At 37.3% G+C, this 22768-nt stretch overlaps 1 protein-coding gene across 1 annotated transcript in view; it reads left to right on the forward strand.

Annotated features, from left to right (window-relative positions):
- Positions 1-3213: 3213 nt before the first annotated feature.
- Positions 3214-22768, forward strand: part of LOC135254102 (uncharacterized) — a 32988-nt gene continuing 13433 nt past the window's right edge. Inside the window, exons 1-12 of the mRNA XM_064334055.1 lie at positions 3214-3308; positions 5383-5648; positions 8446-8712; positions 9083-9352; positions 10960-11226; positions 12082-12345; positions 14615-14881; positions 15799-16068; positions 16156-16422; positions 16788-17054; positions 20033-20305; positions 21233-21496. Coding sequence (XP_064190125.1) covers positions 5384-5648; positions 8446-8712; positions 9083-9352; positions 10960-11226; positions 12082-12345; positions 14615-14881; positions 15799-16068; positions 16156-16422; positions 16788-17054; positions 20033-20305; positions 21233-21496 — 2941 coding nt within the window. The 5' untranslated portion in view covers positions 3214-3308; position 5383. The remainder of the gene's footprint in view (positions 3309-5382; positions 5649-8445; positions 8713-9082; positions 9353-10959; positions 11227-12081; positions 12346-14614; positions 14882-15798; positions 16069-16155; positions 16423-16787; positions 17055-20032; positions 20306-21232; positions 21497-22768) is intronic.

Raw genomic sequence — 22768 nt, forward strand, 5'->3', positions numbered from 1 at the left:
ACGAAGACTGCAAAGCTTTCTTTAAGGCAATTATATAATCGCGATAAACAAGAGCAAGCTATAATTTCTATTTATTTTAACAACAACGCAGAGTACTCTTTCAACTCCGGCAGATTAGATTGTACAGAAGAACAAAGTAAATATTTGATAAAACGTTTAAACGATAAATAGCCTATATAGCAGGGGAGATGCATGATAAAATGTGGTTGACAGTGAGTGGCAGACTCCCCGTAAGAGCAGTGGTAAAGTGGAGTTGTTTCGTGAAAACTGACCTGCCCAATGCCAGAGTGTACCGAGAGAGAAACTAATATGTGACCGGAAAACAATCCTTACTGCCAGATTTGAAGAGCATTTTAATGACAAAAAAAGGAAACTATACGGGTTGTGTATTTGCACCACTGTTAGTAAATTGTGGAAAACCAGATGTAAAATGACAATGGAAAGTATCTTCATAAAAAGTGATACTGTTTTTAAACAAATTGTTGGAATGGGCTGAAATCAAGATATAGCTTTGTGTGATTTGTAAAGGGATACATGTATGTATGTTATGTAATCTATTTTTGTATGCTCTTTTTTGATGTATTGTGAAATGTTATATAATCAATCCACTTCTACCAACTCCCTGACTTGGAGAGACTTGTTGGAATAATCTGGTCCACTTTTGCATCACCCCCCAACAGAAATCTAGACAAACTGGGACTCAACTCCCATGTTGGAGGGGGTGTGGGACAACTATGGTGGACCATACCTATGTGTTCTGGTCTTGTCCTTCTGTTCAGCCATTTTGGGAGGAGATGACAGGAGTAATCTGGGATTTGATATCAATGTCACATTTACAGCTCTGTTTCTTGGACATATTCCAGAGGATTTATGTAACAGTGATGACTATCTTTTAAATATATTTATGGCAGCGTGTGAAAAAAGGCTGTGGCTCCAGAGAAACAGTGCCTCTGTGAGTCTGTTGAAATTTAAACCATTTGCATCACATGGAATGGATGACCTATACTCTAAGGTTACAAAAAGATAAGGCTGAAAAACACTGGGAGAAATTGAACTTTTATTTAGCCCACACTAGTGCTGCGACTGTATTTGTCTCTGTAATCATTCTGTGACTGCCCATGACCTCATGTTTACTATTGGTTATTATGTATAAAACTAAAAAAATGACGTAAAAAACCTTTTTATGTAATTGTTTGCAGGGTAGCATGGTAAGCACAATTCTAGCACAATATCAACATAGAAATTTTATTCTTCACGGAATGCAAAGCTATTGCAGACATGGCTTAAGAGGGTAAACAATGCCTGAAAAGCACCTAATTAAGAAAAACTAGCAGATTGTTAAAACGATGGTATTGTGATTGTGGTTGGAATGAAAGCCAGCATACACAGGGGGATAAAGTTTGTGACACTGACATAGTCCAATGTTTAACTCTGTGCGGATGCCAAATCTGGCCAATCCTTGCCCATTTAGGGGGTTCCCTATTTAATACTTTATAACTTTAGGTGTGAGCATCACAGAGACTTGGAATGAAGCAAGGCACTTGTACCATTTAGAATACTAAACTTAGATCAGTTAAAATTCATAATTTAAAGAGAAATAAAGTGCCACTTATCTTGGTGAAAATGCAAAAATGAAGTTGTTCTTTTTTAGTTTGGAATGAAAACTGAGAGATCCCATATATAAAATAAGTAGAGCTATAAACTCCTTGCCCACAAGTATGCAATATCTGAGTGTGATATGCTGAACTACTAAAGATCTATATAGAAAGAAGTAAGCAGTGTACTCTGGTGTCCCTTAATGTCTCCAAATCTATCTGAAATGTCTAAATTGTGCATCGCAACATAATCAAGTATTTCACTTCAAATCAACTGTTTTGTCTCAAGAAACTCACTTCTGCATCATTTTCAAGTGTGAATGACTATTTTTCCATCAGTACAGGAGTCTAAGATATTGTATCTATGGGTCCAAAAACATATACAAAAACTGTCCTAAAATGAAGAATATACATTTGCCCTTTATGGTGGTTTAAAACTGATATCACATTATGCAAGTATATGGCTTAACCCTCCTCAGAAGTTGTGAAGAATAATAATATTTTCTAACAAATGATGGAAAACAATGATTACATCTTGTCACGCGTGTGTTTTTTAGTGCTATCGCAGGGGCTGAATTCGAAATGCAGCCACAATGAGACAAAAAATTTCAGTTACGCTGGGCTATGAATCACTATTCCAAAAATGGAATTAGACTTATGCTGTCTATCAATGGGTAAAATAATTGTCAATCAAGCCAGAATGTTCTTAAAAAGACAATGCCGTAAACAGCATGTGTGGTTTTACCCACAGCTATCTATCTCGGAAGGTACCCGGGTGTCACAAATGAGTGTATATTGAACAGATTGTCCAAGACAATATATGACCACTAAATATTAAAAGGGAAATCTCTAAACGTAAAACCAATGGTAAGGTTGGATATTTATTCCATATTTAGTCACAGATATTGATAGTAGGATGACCTGGTATGAATACACAGGAATTCATCATATTTCACAATTCAGTGAGCAGCGTTTTTCACCAATGTACTGGCAAACCTTTAGGATATTATTGGCTTTATGTTGTTTCTATGACAGAATACAAAATATTGGCGGTGAAAGAAGATTTTTATGAAGTCCCCGATAGATGCTATTGTCCAATGTGTCATACTTAGGGGGTATAGTTGCGGATGAGACTGCAAGGAGCGGGTGCTTGTTAAATGGACGACATACACAACTGTGGTGGCACTGATAAACTCCATATTTAAAGTTTTCCTGTATCGTCTACTTATAAAACAATACAGAGTCTGTTGTCTGCAAAACGTACAGTTTTATTGCAGGAGCATTGAATGTCTGAGTTTAGCAACCTCATAATGCTGGCGTCCTGGCCATTAGGGGGCTTGCACGAAGGGCTTAAACTTGTGATGTCTATGCTTTAGGACAAGGATACTGAAATCTGGCCCACGAGAACAGTAGTTATACTGGTTTTCATTCTCCCCCTCAATCTGCTATTACAGTAAAGTATATAATGCAGGAACTGGTTCAGTCAGCTGTCACTATTTCTGCAGCTAAAGACATAGGACTATTTTAGAATAGAGCTATCGCAGAAAGAGAGCTGTCAGCAATACAGCATAAAGCTTTACCAAGGTAGGACACAGACACAGACAATCACACACACACACACACACAGTCGCTGACACAGTCCATTTCCAGGGACTGGCAGATGCAGCTCCTGGATAAATGAATCTTTGGGGATTTCTCTGAAAAAAGACAAAGGTTGGATATTCTTTTTTATGAGTTCAGAACTTCTTGTCAAATAATGATATTTGATGATATGTCAAATTAATTTACATTTTTATTTTTATAATTTTAGCAAGGCTAACAAAAGAGAGGTAGGAAAATTGTATTACATACGAGAAAGGCATTAGTTCACAAATTTAGCTATAACAATTTGTGCAGTAATGTAATTTGTAATAACAGTTTGTACAGTAATGGTTGTTTGTATGAATGTTGTTCTGTACTTTCTATTGTCAAGTTAAAACCAACATAGACTTAATAAGCAAAATTATTTAATTACAGTTGAAAAACAGTAACCACCTCACTTTTGACAAAGGATTTGTATTGCAGGATTTTTAGTGCATTTGCTTGTCCAGATATTCATTTATTTTATGACAAACTACATTCTGGGACACAGAGGTATCACTACGCTATACTACAAATGTTCATGCAGATAGACAGAGTTGAGCAGCTGGTGCTATTTTTGGGCCATGGATCATAGAGGATTGAGGTGGCAAAGATGATCATTTTTCAGCCAGCGTGGAATGCAGAGACATGGTCAGTGGAGGGACATGGTCTGAATGTGCTTAAATGGATTCTATAACTGGCAATTTATTCTACATACTTAATATGGTGAAATTAAAAGGATTCTGGAGGAAAAGGATTCACTCCTTTTTAGAAAGGATATCCATCTGAAAATGTTTCAATTTGAATTATATCAGCTGATCGCACTTGTGTATGGAATGATGTACCATTGTGCAAAATTTCATCAACACTGATTTTGTCATTATTTATTCAACCCAAAATAATCCAACAAATAATAAATAATGACAAAGTAAAATCTATTATGTGTTATGGGCCACATGGGATCAACTTTTTTGACTGTTCAGAATTGTGTGTGGGTGTTTGTGCGTGTGTATTTCACATTTCCTGTAAACTGCCTCGTTTAACTTTAATTTAGCAAGATAGTACATCCTAGCAATTGGCCACTTGGTGGCGTTATAACAGTAATCTGACGAAAAACATGTTTTCAAAGTACAAAAATGCCAAGTTACTTACACATACAAAGCACTGTCTATAAGTCATTCATTCAAATCTAGGCCTGTCATTAAATGTATTGATATCAAAATTGTGCCAAGATACATGCAACAATATTGCCTATCTTAGCTCAGACAAAATATACAAGCTGTATTCCAAAGCAATGCTATCCAACATTTCCTAAATTCTTTCAAGTAGCTTTTTCCCTTATGAAAAAATCACAAGTGAAATTAGCCTTTTCACATGTGAATTTAACATTTTCACACGTGAATTGAAATGTTGACCTGTGAAAAGAAAATGTCACATGTGAACTGGACATTTCACATTATATTACAGGCATTTAGCAGACCCTCTTATCCAGTATTTACATTACATCCATTTTATTGGATTTATTAGCTGTTTTGTAAAAAGCAATGCCCACATGCAATGCCCACATTCAGTGGTTTCCTGTGGGCACATTTTAAATGTAGGCACTTCATTTATTTAACTTAAGATAATTGTGAGTAGATGCGGCAAGCCAAGTGTCAAGATGCAAATTCATCAAAGTTTGTAGGATGTCTTTTAAGTGGTTTTAAATTTATTCAAAATGGTGGAAAATCTACATGATGCACCTTTTTGGTTAAAGTGGCAAAGTAGTTCAGTATGAGGAGAGGCATCAATTGACTTTGGTTTCATTTCTCTAGACTAAACGTGGTGGGAGTTATGCTATTTCAAAGTTTGTATTTTCAGTTCAGCACTATAGCGCCACCAACTGTAAATCATTGTCAAAATCACTCCTGCTGTACAGCACACTTCGACCACTGTTTCGTAAAAAAAATATCAGTCACACTTGCCAGAAATGAGCAAAACGCTGGAAGATAAAATAATAATAATAATAATAATAATAATAATAATAAAGTAACAAATACAATAGGTGTTTACGCATTATAACTTGTACAAATACAATAGGGTTCCAGCAGTTCGTGCTTGGACACCTAATTACCAGGTTCCAAGCCCAGCAACCAGCAATTCACAAACCAACTGTAATATTTCCTAGGATGCCCATAACCATCAAAAAGAAGCTAGAAAACTGTACAGACCAAGAGGATGATGAGGTGAAGCTGGAGGTAGAGATGAGCAAGCCTTCACTGGAGTTGAACTGGAGGAAAAATAATGTCGCTCTGCAGGCTGGGAACAATGTGGAGATGCATGTTGAAGAGACTAAACACTCACTTTTCTTCAAGAAAAACTCCAGAACTGAGCAGGGCTACTATTGCTGTGAGACCGCGGATGACAAGACTCAGGCAAAACTAACAGTTGAAAGTAAGTATGAAGGGATTTTGCTGTCAGAGCCATTATTACTTTTTTCAGATCTCCTAGTTTAATGTATCCAGGGGAAGCTATTTCCTGTAATAAATTTTAATTAAAAGTAATAATATTTAATATATAATATTTAAATAAAAGTTTCATAGTATATGCCACAGATATGTACTTATGGGTAATGGGGTCAGCAGCCACACAGGTCCCTAAGGTCCATACCACACCCAAAGGGTGAAGCATTTGAAGAGTGGCCATAGGTGCAAAATACCTCCTGAGGTTTTCCTTGGAGCACCTCTAAAAAATTAGTCTATTGCTAACGATGACTTGCCACCTTGTTGTGGAGAAGACATTAACATTGTCCATGATGGTCAGGAACTTTTTCAGTGTCCTTCTGTCCACCACCGCTGGTCCAGTTCCACACCTAGGATGGAGCTAGCTGTCAGATAGCTAGGTCTGGTTATCACCTTTGAGCGACAGACGAAATAATTTGATCCGGCAAACTTGCTAATAGTCCACGCAATATTACATTATTAAGTGGCCTGCTCTTTGTCTGACCCGACTATAGGAAAGCTGCCTGTTTCTCTCCCCCTTCCTTCCACAGGCATAAAAATGAATGTGGAGGCAATTAAGCCAGGCTGAGGGTCTTATCTTTTTATACAAATCTGGGGTGTCCTGGAGTCTCCTGTACTGGAGAGATTTATGACCTTCTGAAGAAACACAGAACACCAGAAGTGTTGGGGGTTAGGGGCTGCAAGGATCGTGGATTCCTTTTTGATTTTAATGTTGAATGCCAATCCATAAAATTTAATCAAAATCATGAATTGAAAGTCTTAATGTCTATATAGATAATGGCTGTTGAAGCCAGCCAGTTGGAATTTTACATTTTTAGAAGCAGTTACAGTTCCAAGCAAAAACCAATGTAGTACCATTTGGTCTTCTCATATGGAAATATATATCTTTTTTATATATCTTTTGCCTGAAAATCGAGATTACTAAAGGCTGGATTTATCAATTATTTGCCTACAAATACCACCTCTGTAGAAGCCTACATTTATCACCTCTGTAGAAGCAGAAGTAAATTCTCATTCATGTAGAGGTATTAAATAGTTGAGCTGAATTACTTCCTAACATATTCACGTATAGTCCCCTTAGAAAGAGGCTAAAACCATGAATCATTTGATAATAATACAGTGCTTAACCCTGATTCCAACAACATAAGGCAACTTTACTAAGTGCATTTGCCAGCTTTTAGATAAGCTAGTCCTTGTCTGACCCCTCTTCCACATCTTCACTCGTCATCACCAGATCAGAGCAACCATCCTCCCCTGATCATTCAGTAAGTATGTATGGGCCAGGAGAAGAGGGGGTGTTCCTCTCCCTCTTTCAGCTACATAAAATGAGGACCTTTCTTTAATTAAAGTCAGCTAACATCTTGGCTGACATTCACTGTTGGTATCTGGGTAATCTGAACCTTGGATCTGGATCTGGTGTTTGGTGCACATGGGGCCTTACATCCTTGGTTTTACAGCTCATCTGGCAGTTTTACCTTTTTATCCCTTGCTTTTTGGAATATTCAGATGACAAAAAATCACAAAATAGCTGTATTGGCACTACGGAGTAGCTACAGTGAACTGTTCCCATGCGCTAAGGGATGCACTCAGTGTAAAGATTGTTTTAACACTGCATAATTATATGTTGCTATCTATATGGAATCATTTATGTTGCTAAAAATGCTATTTTCAATATGTCTGACCACCTCACCTCTTTGCTGGACATTTTGCTTGTAGCGCTCAAGGGTGTGTCCTCAACAGAGGTGTCAATGAGGATGAGGACTAAGGAGGTGTGAGCGGGGTTTCCAAATACAGAAGGGCCGCAAAATCCTCCATAGTATACCTTTAAACAATAGATGTTCTGCCTATTTCCTACTTATCTTATGAATGACAGACTCCTCACATCACATGAACTAATGATTTTCTCCAAATCAATATGGACCAGAACGACAATCTGCCATTTTTCTTTCACGAGTGAATCAATAAAGGCAAGTCAATGTCGATATTGAAATTCAAACGTACATTTATAGACCTATAGCTGGCTAGCTACATAGCTAGCTATGTGACACACAGCTGGATAGCCTGCTAAGTAAAATAAGACAATTGGGATAGATTAGATAAAAAAGCTACAGAATGATTCATCATATTGGAAAGCAAATGCAATAACAAAATTAGAAAGGTTTTCTATAAACGTATGTTTGAATTTCAATATCGACCTTGATTGCCTTTATTGCTTCTCCCGTGAAAGGAAAATGGCAGACTGTTGATCTGGTCAGTACTGATTTGGTTAGGTCATGTGATGTGAGGAGTCATTTGTTGTATAAGTACGAATTTTGAGGGATGGAATTTCGTAGAATAGATATGAATTAGTCGTGAGACCAGGATCCAGTCACAAGCCTAGAATCAAGACTAGATACTGAAAGCTCTCTTGTTTGGCTTGTTAGCTAGCTAGCTAGCTTGCAGCATACTTCATATTATGTCAGTTAGTTACAGTACCTTACCTCACTATCTAGATAGTCTATGTTAAAAACAAACAAACAAACAAACAAACAAAAACTGTTTGGTGAATGTTATGGTCACAGCACTGTCTTTAAACCAATGACTGAAATTTTCTCCAATGGTGTTGAAACATTCACTGTTAGCTTGTTTATTGCTGTATAATTCAAACTTTGTGTTGTTTTTGTAACATCTCTCTGTTACCCTAAACAGGAAATGACAGACCTGATTATAACATCTCCTTGTTGTTGCAGAGCTTCCAATATGTATAGTGAAGCCTCTCAGGGTCAAAATTGCCATATACAAGCATAAAGCCCTCCTGGAGTGCCAGGTTTCTCATGCTAATGCTAAAGTTAAGTGGTACAAGGACAACAAGGAAATCAAGGCCAACAACAAATACAATCTCATCAGCAAGGATGTCTATAGGCAGCTTTACATCAATGAAGTGGAATTTTCTGATGAAGACACTTACACTTGTGATGCCATTGATGAAAAGACCTCTTGCCAACTACTTGTGGAGGGTAATATACAAGTTACCTGACTAAACTATCACAGGGCTGCCATAGGTGTGCCTTGTCTATTATATGATTTGTCATGTTAGTGTGTCAAATATTGACATGCCATTTTAATATAATACTAAATACTCATCGACACAAAATCCCTTTTATTGATTATAAGTCCATGTTCACATCTAGAGCATGTATATGCTATCCACTGCTGTTCAATTACAGTATATGCTATGCACTGTATTACTTGTTGGATTTATGAATTGATCAATGATTTATGTAATATATATTTTCAGTGGCGTCCATGTGACAGTGTGACAAAAACAATTAGAGAATGCTGTGTGTTTGTATTGATGGATTGTAGTCCCTAACTGTGCTCCTGCAGAACAAGTCATTAACGTTGTGCGAGAGCTAAGGGACGTGGAAGTGATGGAGCCCAGCCCAGCGCACTTTGAGGCAGAGATCAGTATTAAGTCAGAAAAGCTGCCGAAGTGGACACTGAGAGGAGAGTTACTGAAGGCCAACGATGATGTGGAAATGGAAAAGATGGACAATGTTTACCGCCTCATCTTTAAAAATACCAAGGCCACCATGTCTGGTCCTCTACAGTTTATGATTGGCAAGAGCAAATCTGTTGCACAACTCACTATTTTGGGTAAGAAGGAACTGTTCTACTTGGTTAGCAGGAATTCCTTACAGTTTTGGTTTCTTACTTACTTTTTCAGACCATACATTCAACAGATTTTCTTTGCTTACATCCTATGGCTTGAAAAAAATTTTTTTTCCAGAAGAGCGTAACAATTCCTTGAAAATAAATTCCAGATCACCTCAAATACAAAATAGAATTGCAAGCAATGGCAAGTAATTGTCTTATTAAATAAACCAATACATCACTTTAACATTTGATCACATCATATTACTAGATGATTACATGACATTGCAGGTCAGAAATACAACCACATTGTTGACATTGCTTTCTCTCAAGGCAACTCTTCCTCCTCCAAAAGCAAAATTTTCCCACCCCACAAGAACAAGGTCAAGAAACATGGTCAGAAATGATTTAGTAATGATTTTTGCCTTTTAAATGAATAGTTTTCAAGTTAAAATCTGGAAAAATACACATAACACAATTGCACATAATATTAACCATATGATTTGCCCTGACCCTCAGGAATGGCCATTTATAGCCACAATTTAGTGACCTCAAAAATTATGCGGCTATTAGACATGGCAAATGAATCCAAATTGTCATATCCAAAAAGTAAAAATGTAAGACCACCTGATTTACAAATGGTTATAGGCTACAATTGCTTGAGAAAATCATCATCAAGGTTTACAAACCCAAAGGGATGAAGTGCATAGAAACAACCTGGTGCAGAATTATTGGCTCCCTTGATGAAAATGAGGAAATAAGGCTTGTAATGACTAATAATGTAATAATTCACCGATAATGTAATAACTGGCCAAACTGACTAATAATGTTGCTCTAAGTGCCAACAAAAAAAAACTTCAATAATGAATAGACTGACAAATTAGTACATTAGTGGTCATTTATTGCATTATCTGGTGGACAAACAATAATGTAATAATATTGACTAGTAGTGTATTAACTAATAAGAGCTAGCAGTTATAATTTTGGTTGTCTTTGGTTGTTCAATGAATAAAATAAATAAAGGATTTATTTTGTACAGCACTTTAGCACAGATACTCAAAGTGCTTACTGTATAAAGAAATGGTATATCTGCCTCTTCGCTCACCTGTGTGTTGTATATCCTGTATGAACTTGACGGCTGCCTGAATTACTGGCAGAGGTGCTGCAACTTGGACAAGAGGGTGATTTTTTATCAGAGTCATGAGACTATATAAAGCAGAGTCATGAGACTTAAATTCTACTAATTTAAGTTCATATAAGTCTTAACTGTATTGTGGCCTTTCATCACTTCCTGATTCACAAGAATATAACTATGAGGTACTGTAAAATACATGTAAAATCCCTCTGTCACCCATCATGATGGAGGATGCCAAAGAACTATTAAATCCAATGAGACAGTTGGTTCTTGATCCAAAACGAGGTCCAATGGGCCTGCTCAGAATTTTTATATATGCCACAGAGCACAATAGGATATTCATTGCTTAATTGTATCATGGAGTACATGTTTATCCACTCATTTAATCAGGTTTTTCCTTTAATTTGTCACCCAATTGTATGTATATGTATATCCACATTTTTTCATGCAGTAATATAGTTTTCTCATATTACAGAACGTCCCCTGAGCATTGTCAAACCAATAAAGGACACAGAAACCAAAGAGAACGGATCAGTCACCCTCAGTTGTGAGTTTTCTTCCTCACCCAGAATGGTGAGATGGTTCAAGGGTGAAACTCTGCTGGAGAGTAGCAGGAAGTACAACATAAGGCAAGAAATGAAAAGTGCAGAGCTCACCATCCAGAACCTGCACGGAAATGATTCTGGGGAGTACCACTGCCATGCTGGAGGCTGTGAGAGCAAGGCTACACTCACTGTGGAGGGTGAAGTACTCTTTGTGCTGTACAAGTGTGACTTGTGGTAGATTCATAAAGATTCATAAAGATAACGAACAGCCAAAATTCAGCTAAATGTAGTTGTGGTTTTCAAAGGAAAATCTGATTTTATTTTATTGTCAGTCAATTAAACGTATTTGAGATACTGCATAACAAAAAATAAAGAACGATCCTACGTTCAGAAATAAGAAAGTCATTCAACGGAGATGAAAGGGAACGCATAATCTGGGTTCAGGGAATTAATAACAATGACAAAGGTTACAGACAAGTTAGTCGCATAAGAAAGAAAGAAAGAAAAGAACCAAACATGTTTGTCCCAAAGTAATCCAAGGATGTGCCAAGACTGAAATTCAAAAACCAAAAGACAGCAGGCTATTCCAAAAGACCAGAGTTGAAATGTAGAATGCCAGACCTAGATGCAGGACTCAGATGCCCACTTATAACTATATGTTAAAAATGGACTTCTTGCCAAGTTGCTTAAAGAATGTTCCCCATGAGTTGACAGGCCACTCCAGACAGTTTGAAATCTCTGTAATGGAACACTGACTAGAAATGAAATTTTTTTAGTTTTTGAGATCTCTTCATACTGCATACATAATTCTCACCCAAATGGAACCAATAGCACAGTTTCAACTGAATTGCAAGCTACTAAATCAGAATATGTAAAACAACTTTCAAATCAATGCTATTCTATTGGTTGTGTTGACTGTAGCTGCCAATGTTCGTGTTACAGGGACATTCTTGATTTTACAATTTGCAAATATTTGTAAAATGTTGTGCCTGTTTAGATCAAATAGTGAGACCAGAACAAACACTGTGGCTGTAACTTGTTTTTTTCTGCAGTACGGAGGGTTCAGATAATAAAGCACCTAAAAGATGCTGAAGTAGAAGAGGACACCAGTGCCATGTTCATTTGTGAGCTGAACTATTCCGATGTGGATGTACAGTGGTTCCTCAACAAAAGGCGCCTTTGGCCCAGTAATGTGAACCAGATCAAACACGTGGATAATACTCATAGCCTTACTCTTAAGCGGCTACCACCTGAAGACAGTGTGATAACAATTCAAGCTGAAAATGCCAGTGAGTCTGCCTCTCTAAAGATCAAAGGTAAGTTTAGAAATCACTTTTTTTAAAACCTCACTTCACTAGTTTGCATGCAGAGGACCTTGTTTTGTGTGGGGGTGGTTAGGGCCAACACCTTTTCATATGCATTTCACAATGCTATTGCTTTTGCTACTTACATTGTATGCTGCTATTGACTTGGCTACGTATGCAGCCACTCCAAAAAAACAAACAAACAAAAAAAAAACTTGTTTTACATAGTCTAACCTTCCCTTAATAATGGCATTCTTAGATTGTCTCTCACAACTGGAAATCACTTCATAAATCACACTAAGTTTCTATTTCCAAACATGAGGGTGAAAGAGAAGGCATAGCAAGCCTCACAGGCAGGCTTGATAATGTTCCATACACTGTGTGGAGGGAGCATGAAATCCAGTTCCAATGATCATCTTAGTAGGGTTGTAGGAATATTTATGTGGTAACATTAAATTGCAAGCAATAATCTCACAGATTGTACATAAGTTATAGCTAAGGGTTTATATTTTATTTCCTGCAATTCTACTGCTGTGGTTATTGCTGTAATTTGTAATGCACCTATATATGAGTCAAATGCCTTAATGTTTTTTTAGCTGTGAATAAATCTACGTACACCAAGTGCATTACTAGCCTACCAGCTAACAGCATCCAACTGTCAGAATTATTTTTTTCTCCCCACTATAACATACAATTGTGATTTAGTAGTTATTGGTATCAAAATGTAAACAAATATGGGTATGCCATGCTACACAAACAAGTTTTAACTGCACTGGAATAAGATTGTGGCGAAGCTCAAATTCCAGTCTTCCAGGAGACAGGCGGCCGTGCTAACCACTGTGCTAAAGATGAATTCACCTCTGACAGAGTTAAGCAGTCCCACTAGCAGATCACTACAATATTTTAACCAGCCATAGCATGACGTCTGAATAAATTATTTCTGTGTATTCCGGACACATACCTCACTTATTTTGAGCTAAACATTAACATTATGATTTAAAGCACCAGAGGCAGACCTACCTATTTACTAGCTACATTTCTTTGTATAAATAGTTCATTTAGCCTATAAATACGAATACTATATGCTGCTGCAAGTAAATTCTTAATTATTGATGGTTATCATATTTATAGTTTTGTTTAGTAAGGCTGTATGAATTTATTTCTTTCAAATTTGACATCTCATTTGTTGCTACCAGGTATTAAAAATGGCGGTTGGTGTTCTCAGATTCATTTGCAGGACTGCTAGCTCCTCCCCATATTTTCTGGTACCTCTTTGGAGTAGCAAAATGTAATTCTGAGATCTATACACAGTATACTTCTGCTGGAAAAGGAAGCACATCCAGAACCTGTGAGCATGGTTTTACGGCAAGGGATGGTACAGTACGCAATGCAAAGGGGCCAATAAATTGAAATGCAAGTAGCCAATTTAAGGGCACATGCCATTCAATGAAACCAGAGATTGTTTGGTATTCAATCAAACAAATCCTTATGCTCTTTAATATAAAAAATTCAAGAAGCAATCAAAGTTGTAGCCTGAAACTTGAGGTGCAAAGGCTGAAAGCAGGGTTTTTTAAGAGCAGATGAACTTACCTTTTCCAAATAATATGCTTTCCTGTCTCCTGTATCCTCACTCTTAATACAATTAATAAAATATAATCAAAGAAATAAATGCAAAAATAATTTCAAAAATTGAGGAATCTCATTATATTGTGTTATTTGCTCTGTATTGTGTGAACAAAACATAAACATTTTTACCAAACTTACATGTACAGTAACTTGTGCCTTATTAAAATAGTAATGTATTACAGTACCTCTGTTTCCTGAAGATCATACTGGTAAAAACATCTCACCACTTTGGGTATTAAGCTGCTTTGTTCTGGCTTAAGCATTATTTCATGCCTTTTGTTAACTGATAATAATACATTTCCATTTTTTCACCAAATTCAAGTTGCTTGTCACATTTTTAAATATCATTTAAAGAAAGAAAACTAATTCGGTAACAGTGCACCAGAAAGTAATACTGCCATTTAATTATTATCATTAGTTTATCTACTGCAATGATAGGGCACCCTTTATCCCCTATCCCAGGGTCTAACCTTGGGCCCTCACACACTTCAATCAGTGTTATCGCTTGACTGAACAAAGTCAGGTAGTGTAGTATTACACAATGGTGAGTAAAGAGGCAAATTGTGATTTGGTTATTCTGAACTAGCAAGAAAAGAAAAAGAGAACTGTTTACAATTACGAAATCATGGTTTCACCTTCTCATTGGATCTACCAGAAAAGCCAGCTATGTTTGTGAAGCCTTTGAAGAACATGGTGGGAGAGGAAGAGGATACCATTTCCTTGGAGTGTGAAGTCTCCAAGCCCCTGGTTTTCCCCATCTGGAAGAAAGATGGTGTGGTCCTGGCCACCAGTGACAAGTATGAGATGCTACATTTATCCAGGTTCATTAGTCTGATTATCCATGATATCAAACAGGAGGACACAGGAGAGTATTGCTGTGAACTTGGCACGGACCAGACCAAATCCAGGGTCACTGTGAAAGGTATGACCACTAGTAAGACATAATACTCCATGTGCACTGCCAGGAAAAATGTATTGGTTGAATTAAACGTGATTCATTTTGTATTGGTTAACTCCTTGTTTTTCATAAATTGTGGATCTTTGCTTTATCTCTGTGAACAGTACTGTCCATACCACTAGGGGGCAGGAGGGATATGGCTACAACATGTTTATAAAGTATTGTGATTTTGCATGACAGTTCCTTAATGCCGGTGAGAGTTATTGATTCATAGTTGCCCAGGAAGTTACTGGTCACAACCCACCAAAAGCCAATTTATACATTGCATTGCCTTCTTATCATTGTCTTCATACTCAATAGCAGATGTCATGACTAATGTCGCTGTTGCAGAAAATAATACTTTCCACATTGATTTAACCACTCTACAACAGCTGCTCTGACAAACAGGCTGATTGTGCAGGTGAAAACACCACACTTTTGGCTTAGGAGCCAGAGCAAAGCAGGAGAGTGGAGGCTTTCCCAGATATGTGAAACGATAGTCCAACCCAGTGAGGGTACAGCAGCTAGCTTAGAGACAAGAAAGCTAAGGGAAGGGGCCAGGCACTACAGAATGGAAAACAACACAAGGAATCACATTTTCAGCAGCCATGGCAGCAGTAGTTGTGGTGTCTGTGAGGTCAAGCACAGGGTCCTGTTTATAAAAATCATTATAAATTATAAAAATAGCCACAATCACTCAGGCAGTGTTCTAGCTTTACAATCCATGCTGTAGTAGATAACAATGTTGTACTCAAAAACTCTTAGTTTAGGTTTAACAGGAAGTATTTTAATAAAGAAAAAAAATTGATGAACACTGACTATAGTAAAATTTTCAGTAAAATTTCATTGTAAAACAAATGTGCCAAAGGACACTGCCATTCATATTTTTTTCTACTCTACAGACATCACCATTGATTTCATCAAGCGGCTGAAGACAGTTGAAGTAAAGGAAGGCGAGACCTGCAATTTTGTGTGTGTTCTTTCCAAATATATAGCAGATGAATACATATGGACATTGAATGGTCAACCTGTGGTCAGTGATGGTCGTTTCCAAATCTCCAATGAGAAAAGGAAATACAAGATGAGCATTAAGGAAGTGAACATGTCTGACTCTGGGGATGTGGTCTTCACAATAAGGAACCTCAGTTCCAAGACAATGCTGTTTGTGAAAGGTTAAAATACTTATTACTTATATTGTTTAACTACGTGTGTGTCTCTACATTCTATGTATAGATGTTTCTATGTTCATTTCTCCATAGAAAAGCCTGTCATGGTGTACAGAGATATGCAGAGCCTGTCTGTGACCCCAGGAGAGGATGCTGAGCTCAGCTGTGAGGTCACAAAGTGTAATGCTAAAGTCAAGTGGCTCAAAGATGGGAAAACAATTAAGAACAGTCCAAGGTATGAGTTCAGCCAGATAGAAAATCTTGTGAAGCTGGTGATCCACAATGCAATGATCACAGACTCAGGAGAATACTGCTGTGAGGTGAATGGAGCTACCTCAAGGGCCAGGCTGAATGTTAAAGGTATGTTGCCTTCACAACAACCTTTCCTTCTACAGGTTACATTTATGTGTTAAACTGACCACTGTTAATAGTTAGTCTGTGACATTATATTGCCAATTCACATTAAATATAGTATTACTCAAATAGTTCATAAAGTTAACATGGTGACACTCATTTATCCATAAGCTGCATTGTATCATTTGCTATGTAATGTACAGCAACACTAATTTACCTGCACTATATGCATGAGTGCAAGGCCATTGAAGTTACTGCCACTAGTCTGATCTCCAGAACATATGTTTTTTAAATAAATTACCGCAAGTCCCTTCCTTGTTTAATGTTGAATAAAATACAATAAAACTGCCACTCTTGCATCTGTCCTCCAGACCTGGAGCACATCTTTTCCAGGGAGCTGAGGGACACGAAAGCAGAGGAGAATGGTGTGGCTATTCTGGAATGTGAAACTAGGCGTCCAGCCCTCAGAATGACATGGCTTAAAGGCATGGTCATACTGAAACCTGGGAGTAAATACAATATAAAACAGCAAGGGAACATACTCTCCCTCACCATCAAGGGGCTGGAAAAAAGTGACAGTGACATCTACACCTGTGATGTGGGAACTGCCCAAAGCAGGGCTGTACTGACAGTAAAAGGTAAGACCTGAGCCAGTAAAGATATTACAGGTGCATAATGTTTATACAGAGACAAAATTTATTTAGAAGAGAAAACTCAAGACTAAGGAATTCAGGTAAATTATAACAGAGGAAAATACTTCAAGTGGGAACAGCTGATACTTCAAACCTGGCCATCAACAGTACATCCCAAAAACATCCCTTTTAACCTGACATGCTTCACAATAAATGGAAATATCTAATTGCCTGCTGGTAGATTATACGGAGCATGTCTGCCCCAAATATCCTCTCTTCTCAGTTTGGCTGTCCATTATGGATTTTACAAAATCAAATCATATTGTTGGCAACTTAATTCCAAATGACCTTTATTTGTTGATGTTTTTCATATGGGCAGAATTTAACTGATACTGGTATACAAATGTCTGGTAATTTATTGAAAACAAATACTACAAATATGTTATATATTGACTAGAAAAGGCCATTCAGCCCAACAATGCTCACCATTTCCTACCAATAAAGGGTACAAGTGCAAGTGACAAACTTATTACCATGATGTTTAACAGAAAGAAAAACTTGTTTAAAAAGTGAAAGCTCAAATACGGCTGTTTTAACTTGCCAGTTGAGCATCACAGTACACTACAAAAACAGGAGGCTTTGCTTTGCACAATTGTTGTAAATTGTTGTTAGCAGCTGAATGAAGAGTTGCCACTACTCTTTGTATACTTCCGGTTTGGTAGAGCTTACATGCATTGCAAAATAAATATTGCCACAGACTAAACATCTGGCCAATTTCACGGGCCAGATTTAATTGATTGTCTGGATTGATTGATATGTGGGCTGGATCTGTCAGGTCGCCGGTAGGTAGGACCCAAACGCAGAGTAAAAAACTCAAACTCTAAAAGGAAAATTAACACAAAGACTTTACTTACAAAACAGGAAACAAAAACCAGGAAACCAAAAATGAGGCCACGCAGGGCAAATATACTCTCCAAAATACAAAAAATACTTTAGTACAAAAGAAAATTAAAAAAAACAGGCAGAAACACAGCAGCAGAAACACAGAGTCAAAAACACAAGCAACCAGCACCCAAGTCAGTGAAATAAAAAGGACTTAAATAAACCAGACACAGGTGAACTCAATACATAATCAGATAAGAGAGGGATGGGATAACAAGACATGAACTGAAACAATGATTGAATAATAGAAAACAATAATACAATTAACACAGGGGAAACCAATGAGGGAACGAACAGAAATACAAAACTGAAGTGCCACCATCTGGCGGCGCAAAAAGGAAAAACAAACAGAAACACCGAACCATGACAGGATCAAAATGCATCAGGGGCTATATCTGGCCCGCAGACCAGATATAGCAGGTTTGACATGTGACCTAAATAATTATAATTGACCTCTTGCATTTGGAGTTGTTTGTCACAAATAAGCCTACTAAAGTGAGATGAATTCCAACACAATCCTAACTGTAGGGTTTGTATTGCCTGTTGTGTTTATGTTTATGTTCCCATAGTTTTAGCAGTCAATATTGTAGTAGAATACTTTAATTGTAATGTTTGTATTTCATTACATTTCATTACGTCTTGTGTGGTTTCACACCATCCTTCATTGCATGTCATCTTTCACAGAAATAAACATCCTCATCCCCAGAAAGTGCACTTTCACTTTCACCACCTGGACCATAAACTTCATCATTAGAATGAAGTATGGCATGAAGTGGCAGTTCTACTGTCAATGTTTGTTTCTGAGGCAAGTATCTGAAGTATTACCATTGCAGTTCAGCATGCTTTGTTTGTGGTTTCAGCAGCTAGTACTGTCGGTGACGAAACACCCAAAATCTAGTTAAATGTAGTCATGGTTTTCAAATGCAAATCTGGTTTTCTTGTCGGTCAGCTCATCATATTTGAGAGTTAAAAGCCCCCACTTCATCAGCATCAAATGAGGCTTGTATATTTCATCATTTTGATTCCTAAAATATTTGCCCAACATTCAAAATCCTTCCATTCCGAGATTCATCGGAGTTAGGTGTTTGTTATTCATTACAACCTGACAAAATACATACGATTTGACTAATAGTGCTATATTTTTAATTATTATTATTATTCCAGAAAAAGGAATGGGCAGCAAAAACCATAACTCATAGAGCTATGAAACTTGGCAGGTATGTTCCTGTTCCCCTCCACCACTCAGTTTATTGCAGTGACCAAATGGTGGTGCTGTAACACAGTCATTTATGTTTTGGCCCTCCTGAACCGTGTGGTCTAGAATCAAAATTATTTTTTTCCTTGGCTCCTTCTTTGGATTCCTTAGCTCATGTTGAACAAAATTCATATTCACAATTTAATATATGTATGCCAAAATTTTCCACCATTTCAATTTTTTTGCAAAACTAGTCTGGCATCATTTGGCCTATTGTCACCAAATTAGGCTAGAAAGACTCTCAGGAGTCTGAAACTCAATTATAAAAAAATGTTGAAAAACATGCTGGCTGCCACACATAAAACATAGTTGTGGGTGTGGCCATTTTTCCTTAAACAGCTGTAACTCGTGAACACTATGTCTGATCAGGAAATTAATATGTAAGTACAGCACATTCTGAGGAAGCATGCACATTTTGGCGCCTTTTTGCCAATAGATGGTGATATAAGAAGCAAATAAATGTAAATGCCTATAACTCTTCAACTTTTTTGTGAGGTTATTAACCACCTGACTTGGTTTGGATAAAATTTGGATTCACTCAGCCATTAAGGGGTGTGATGGCAAAGTTTTCAAAGAGCACATCTTTGGCTATAGTTAATGGAAAATCCTATAATTTACATTAGTAGATCTTGCTCCTTCAGATGAACAACTTAGCCTCAAGATACAACATTGTCAACCATTTTGTTTAGTATATAGCATAACAAAATAGTTTTTACAATGATTTATGAAATGTGTGTTGGTAAGCGCTGTAGAAAGATAAGCAAAAAATGTTTGTGTTGCACTGCAGAACGACAGGTTTTTTTCATGGAAGAGCTGGAAGACAAAGTGTGTTTGGAAGGTGACACCATCATGTTTAAGTGCCGTATCTGTCCCAGTGATTACTTCAATGTAAGGTGGTATCTGGACAGAACTCTGCTGCATACTGACCACCTGAACAAAATCCAAATTCTTCCTGGGGGCTACCACACCCTCACCATGAGGAACCTGGCGCGAAAGGACTCAGGCATCATTACCCTTGAGGCTGGAGGCAAAAGATTATATGCCTTCCTGCTTGTCAGAGGTATTTGAAGTATTATACATTTTGGATGCAAGGATCCAACACTGTTCTAACAAATTTCCTATGCAACTACCACATTTTCCCAACCACTGTGCTGCAGCACACTAATGTGTCATCAGGCAATGTCAGATGTTCCATTTCAAAATGAAAATAGAAACCAAAATGACCTTTAAAATTACTGTATTCAAATATTCTTGATTTATGCATAAATAATATTATAGTCAATATTCACAGGGAATTGCTTCGAAAGAGTATACATAAAGGTTAATAAAAAAAATTATAAACTGTAATCGTTTCAACAACCCTTTTGCAGAGAGACTCTAAATATACGTTATTGGAGTATATTTCATACAACGAGGTGCTACTGTTTCAAATTTACCTACAGGGAGTATAATTACTTTTGTTTTTGAGTGTACACATGGATGCGCTTTTCAATATTGAAGATGAGCGCATGTACAGGAAAGGTCTGAATATCTGTTTAGACTACGTACATAAAATTTACTTTAAAAACAATTAAAAAGTATTTAAAACTACCACACTTGAATCAGGCCTTCGTCTGATAAATGTTTGTATTTCTGCTTCTTCTTGTCTGAGCTACTTAGGATGAATATTCTTGATTTAACATTCTTTGCAGGAGGTGATGTTCCCTTTAAAATCACTTAAAGGAAGCTCATTGTTGTATAACTAAAAAAAATTCAGATCATATAATTATATATATATTCCTATATAATGGTTTCCATGTAAAGAAGCAATCAGAACACATTTGCATGTGCCCCTTTTAACTAAAAATATATTCATACACATCCAAATATTTTGTTATTTAGTCAGTGTGGCATCAACTTGTAGGCCACAAAGCCCCAGCTGTGTATAACAAAGACCTGCTTAATTTGAGTGTATTAATGAGTATTTATGGTCTTTTGTAATTTCTAGAAAAACGCCCAAAATTCACAAAGGCATTACAGGACTGTAAAGCAATTGATGGGGAAAATTTGGTACTCTCATGCAAGACTTCCAAAGCCTGCCATATTCTGTGGTACAGGGATGGTTGCTTAATATGGAACTCCTCAAAGTACTTGGCACGTGGTTTGGACAATGAGGCAACCCTGACAATCTACAATGTGAATGAGAAGGACACAGGGTGGTATGAATGTCATGCTGGATCAGTCAGCACCAAGGCCCAAGTTACTGTCAAGAGTAAGCACAAATACATTTTGAAAATCAACATTTAATTTCCCCATTACCTGAAACAACCTCACTGAATTCATCCGTACTGTCTACTCTTGAAACATTAGACTTCCCTTTTCATCCACCCATGACTAATCTGTACATCATCAGGATTAATCAGGATTGAATTTAGTTTACTTGTCTGTTTCAAGTGTTCTACAAGCCCACTCTTAGAAGTATAGGGTGACATGTGGCAAGAACACTGGTTGTAAAGTCTTCATGAACAAGATGACTCTCTCAGTGAATCCCTGCCATATGTTTTCATTTTCATTAATTTTGTTATGGCTAATGAAAACCTATTAAAATATAAGAATAACCATAACATAACCACATGTAATTTCAAAACAAAATACTAAACTAATAGGTCTGGCCAATATCATGGAAGGTGCACTTGGTTTAGTTTTAATATATTTTGGAACTCATGACATCAATGACCATAATAAAAAATTTTAAAAATCTGTGTTAAAACCAGCAATGGTATGCATCTTAGCTGGGTAGAATTCCTATGACAAGGTGCACATAAATTTGCGTGTTTCATTTTGTTAGTGCTTCCAACTGGTCACTATGTGTGAATGTGCACCAGAGTAGACCATCAGCACAGGACATTGGGGTGTTGAGTGTGCTGCACCACCCCCTGCTGGTTGGTAGCCTACCATAATAATTGAGAGTTGAAATATAGAAAATACCTGGTCACCAATTCTTAACATTTTTGTCTTAACATTGTCTTGAAATTATTTCTATAGTGTCGTTGTGTGCATAAATGCCTCCTATTCAAAGAACTAGCCATATAGAATTCTGAGAAACTGCTGTTAACAGGCAGTTTTGGCAGCAAATGGACATTGGAATACTAAATTTAAAAAGCAGCCTATGGATGGCGGGCAGTTGTCATAATGAATCCCGTCTCATTGCAAAAACGAGAAAATGGCCTTCTTTTTTGCTGGCAAAAAGCAGCTATAAGGTTTAAAGGACATGCTACTCAGTTGCTGGAACTCTACCAATTGCGAACTGTGGAGTCCAGCAAGGTGGCCCCTGAGATCAAAGGCGAGTTGCTTTGTGGCCGGGAAGCCCACGTATCTCGGCCGGGCCAAACCCGAAAAGACTACATGAGACACCACTCGCAAGGTTCAGGGTAGGGGTTGGGGGAAATGAGTAGATCAGGGGCAGGAACAGGGTAGATCCAGGCGTCATCTCCCCAGATGATGAAAATTGATTCTTGGTGCGTAGAACATTACCTCACTGGTG

The sequence above is a fragment of the Anguilla rostrata genome, chromosome 4 (genome assembly GCF_018555375.3).
Source record: "Anguilla rostrata isolate EN2019 chromosome 4, ASM1855537v3, whole genome shotgun sequence".
Classification (NCBI taxonomy): Eukaryota; Metazoa; Chordata; class Actinopteri; order Anguilliformes; family Anguillidae; genus Anguilla; species Anguilla rostrata.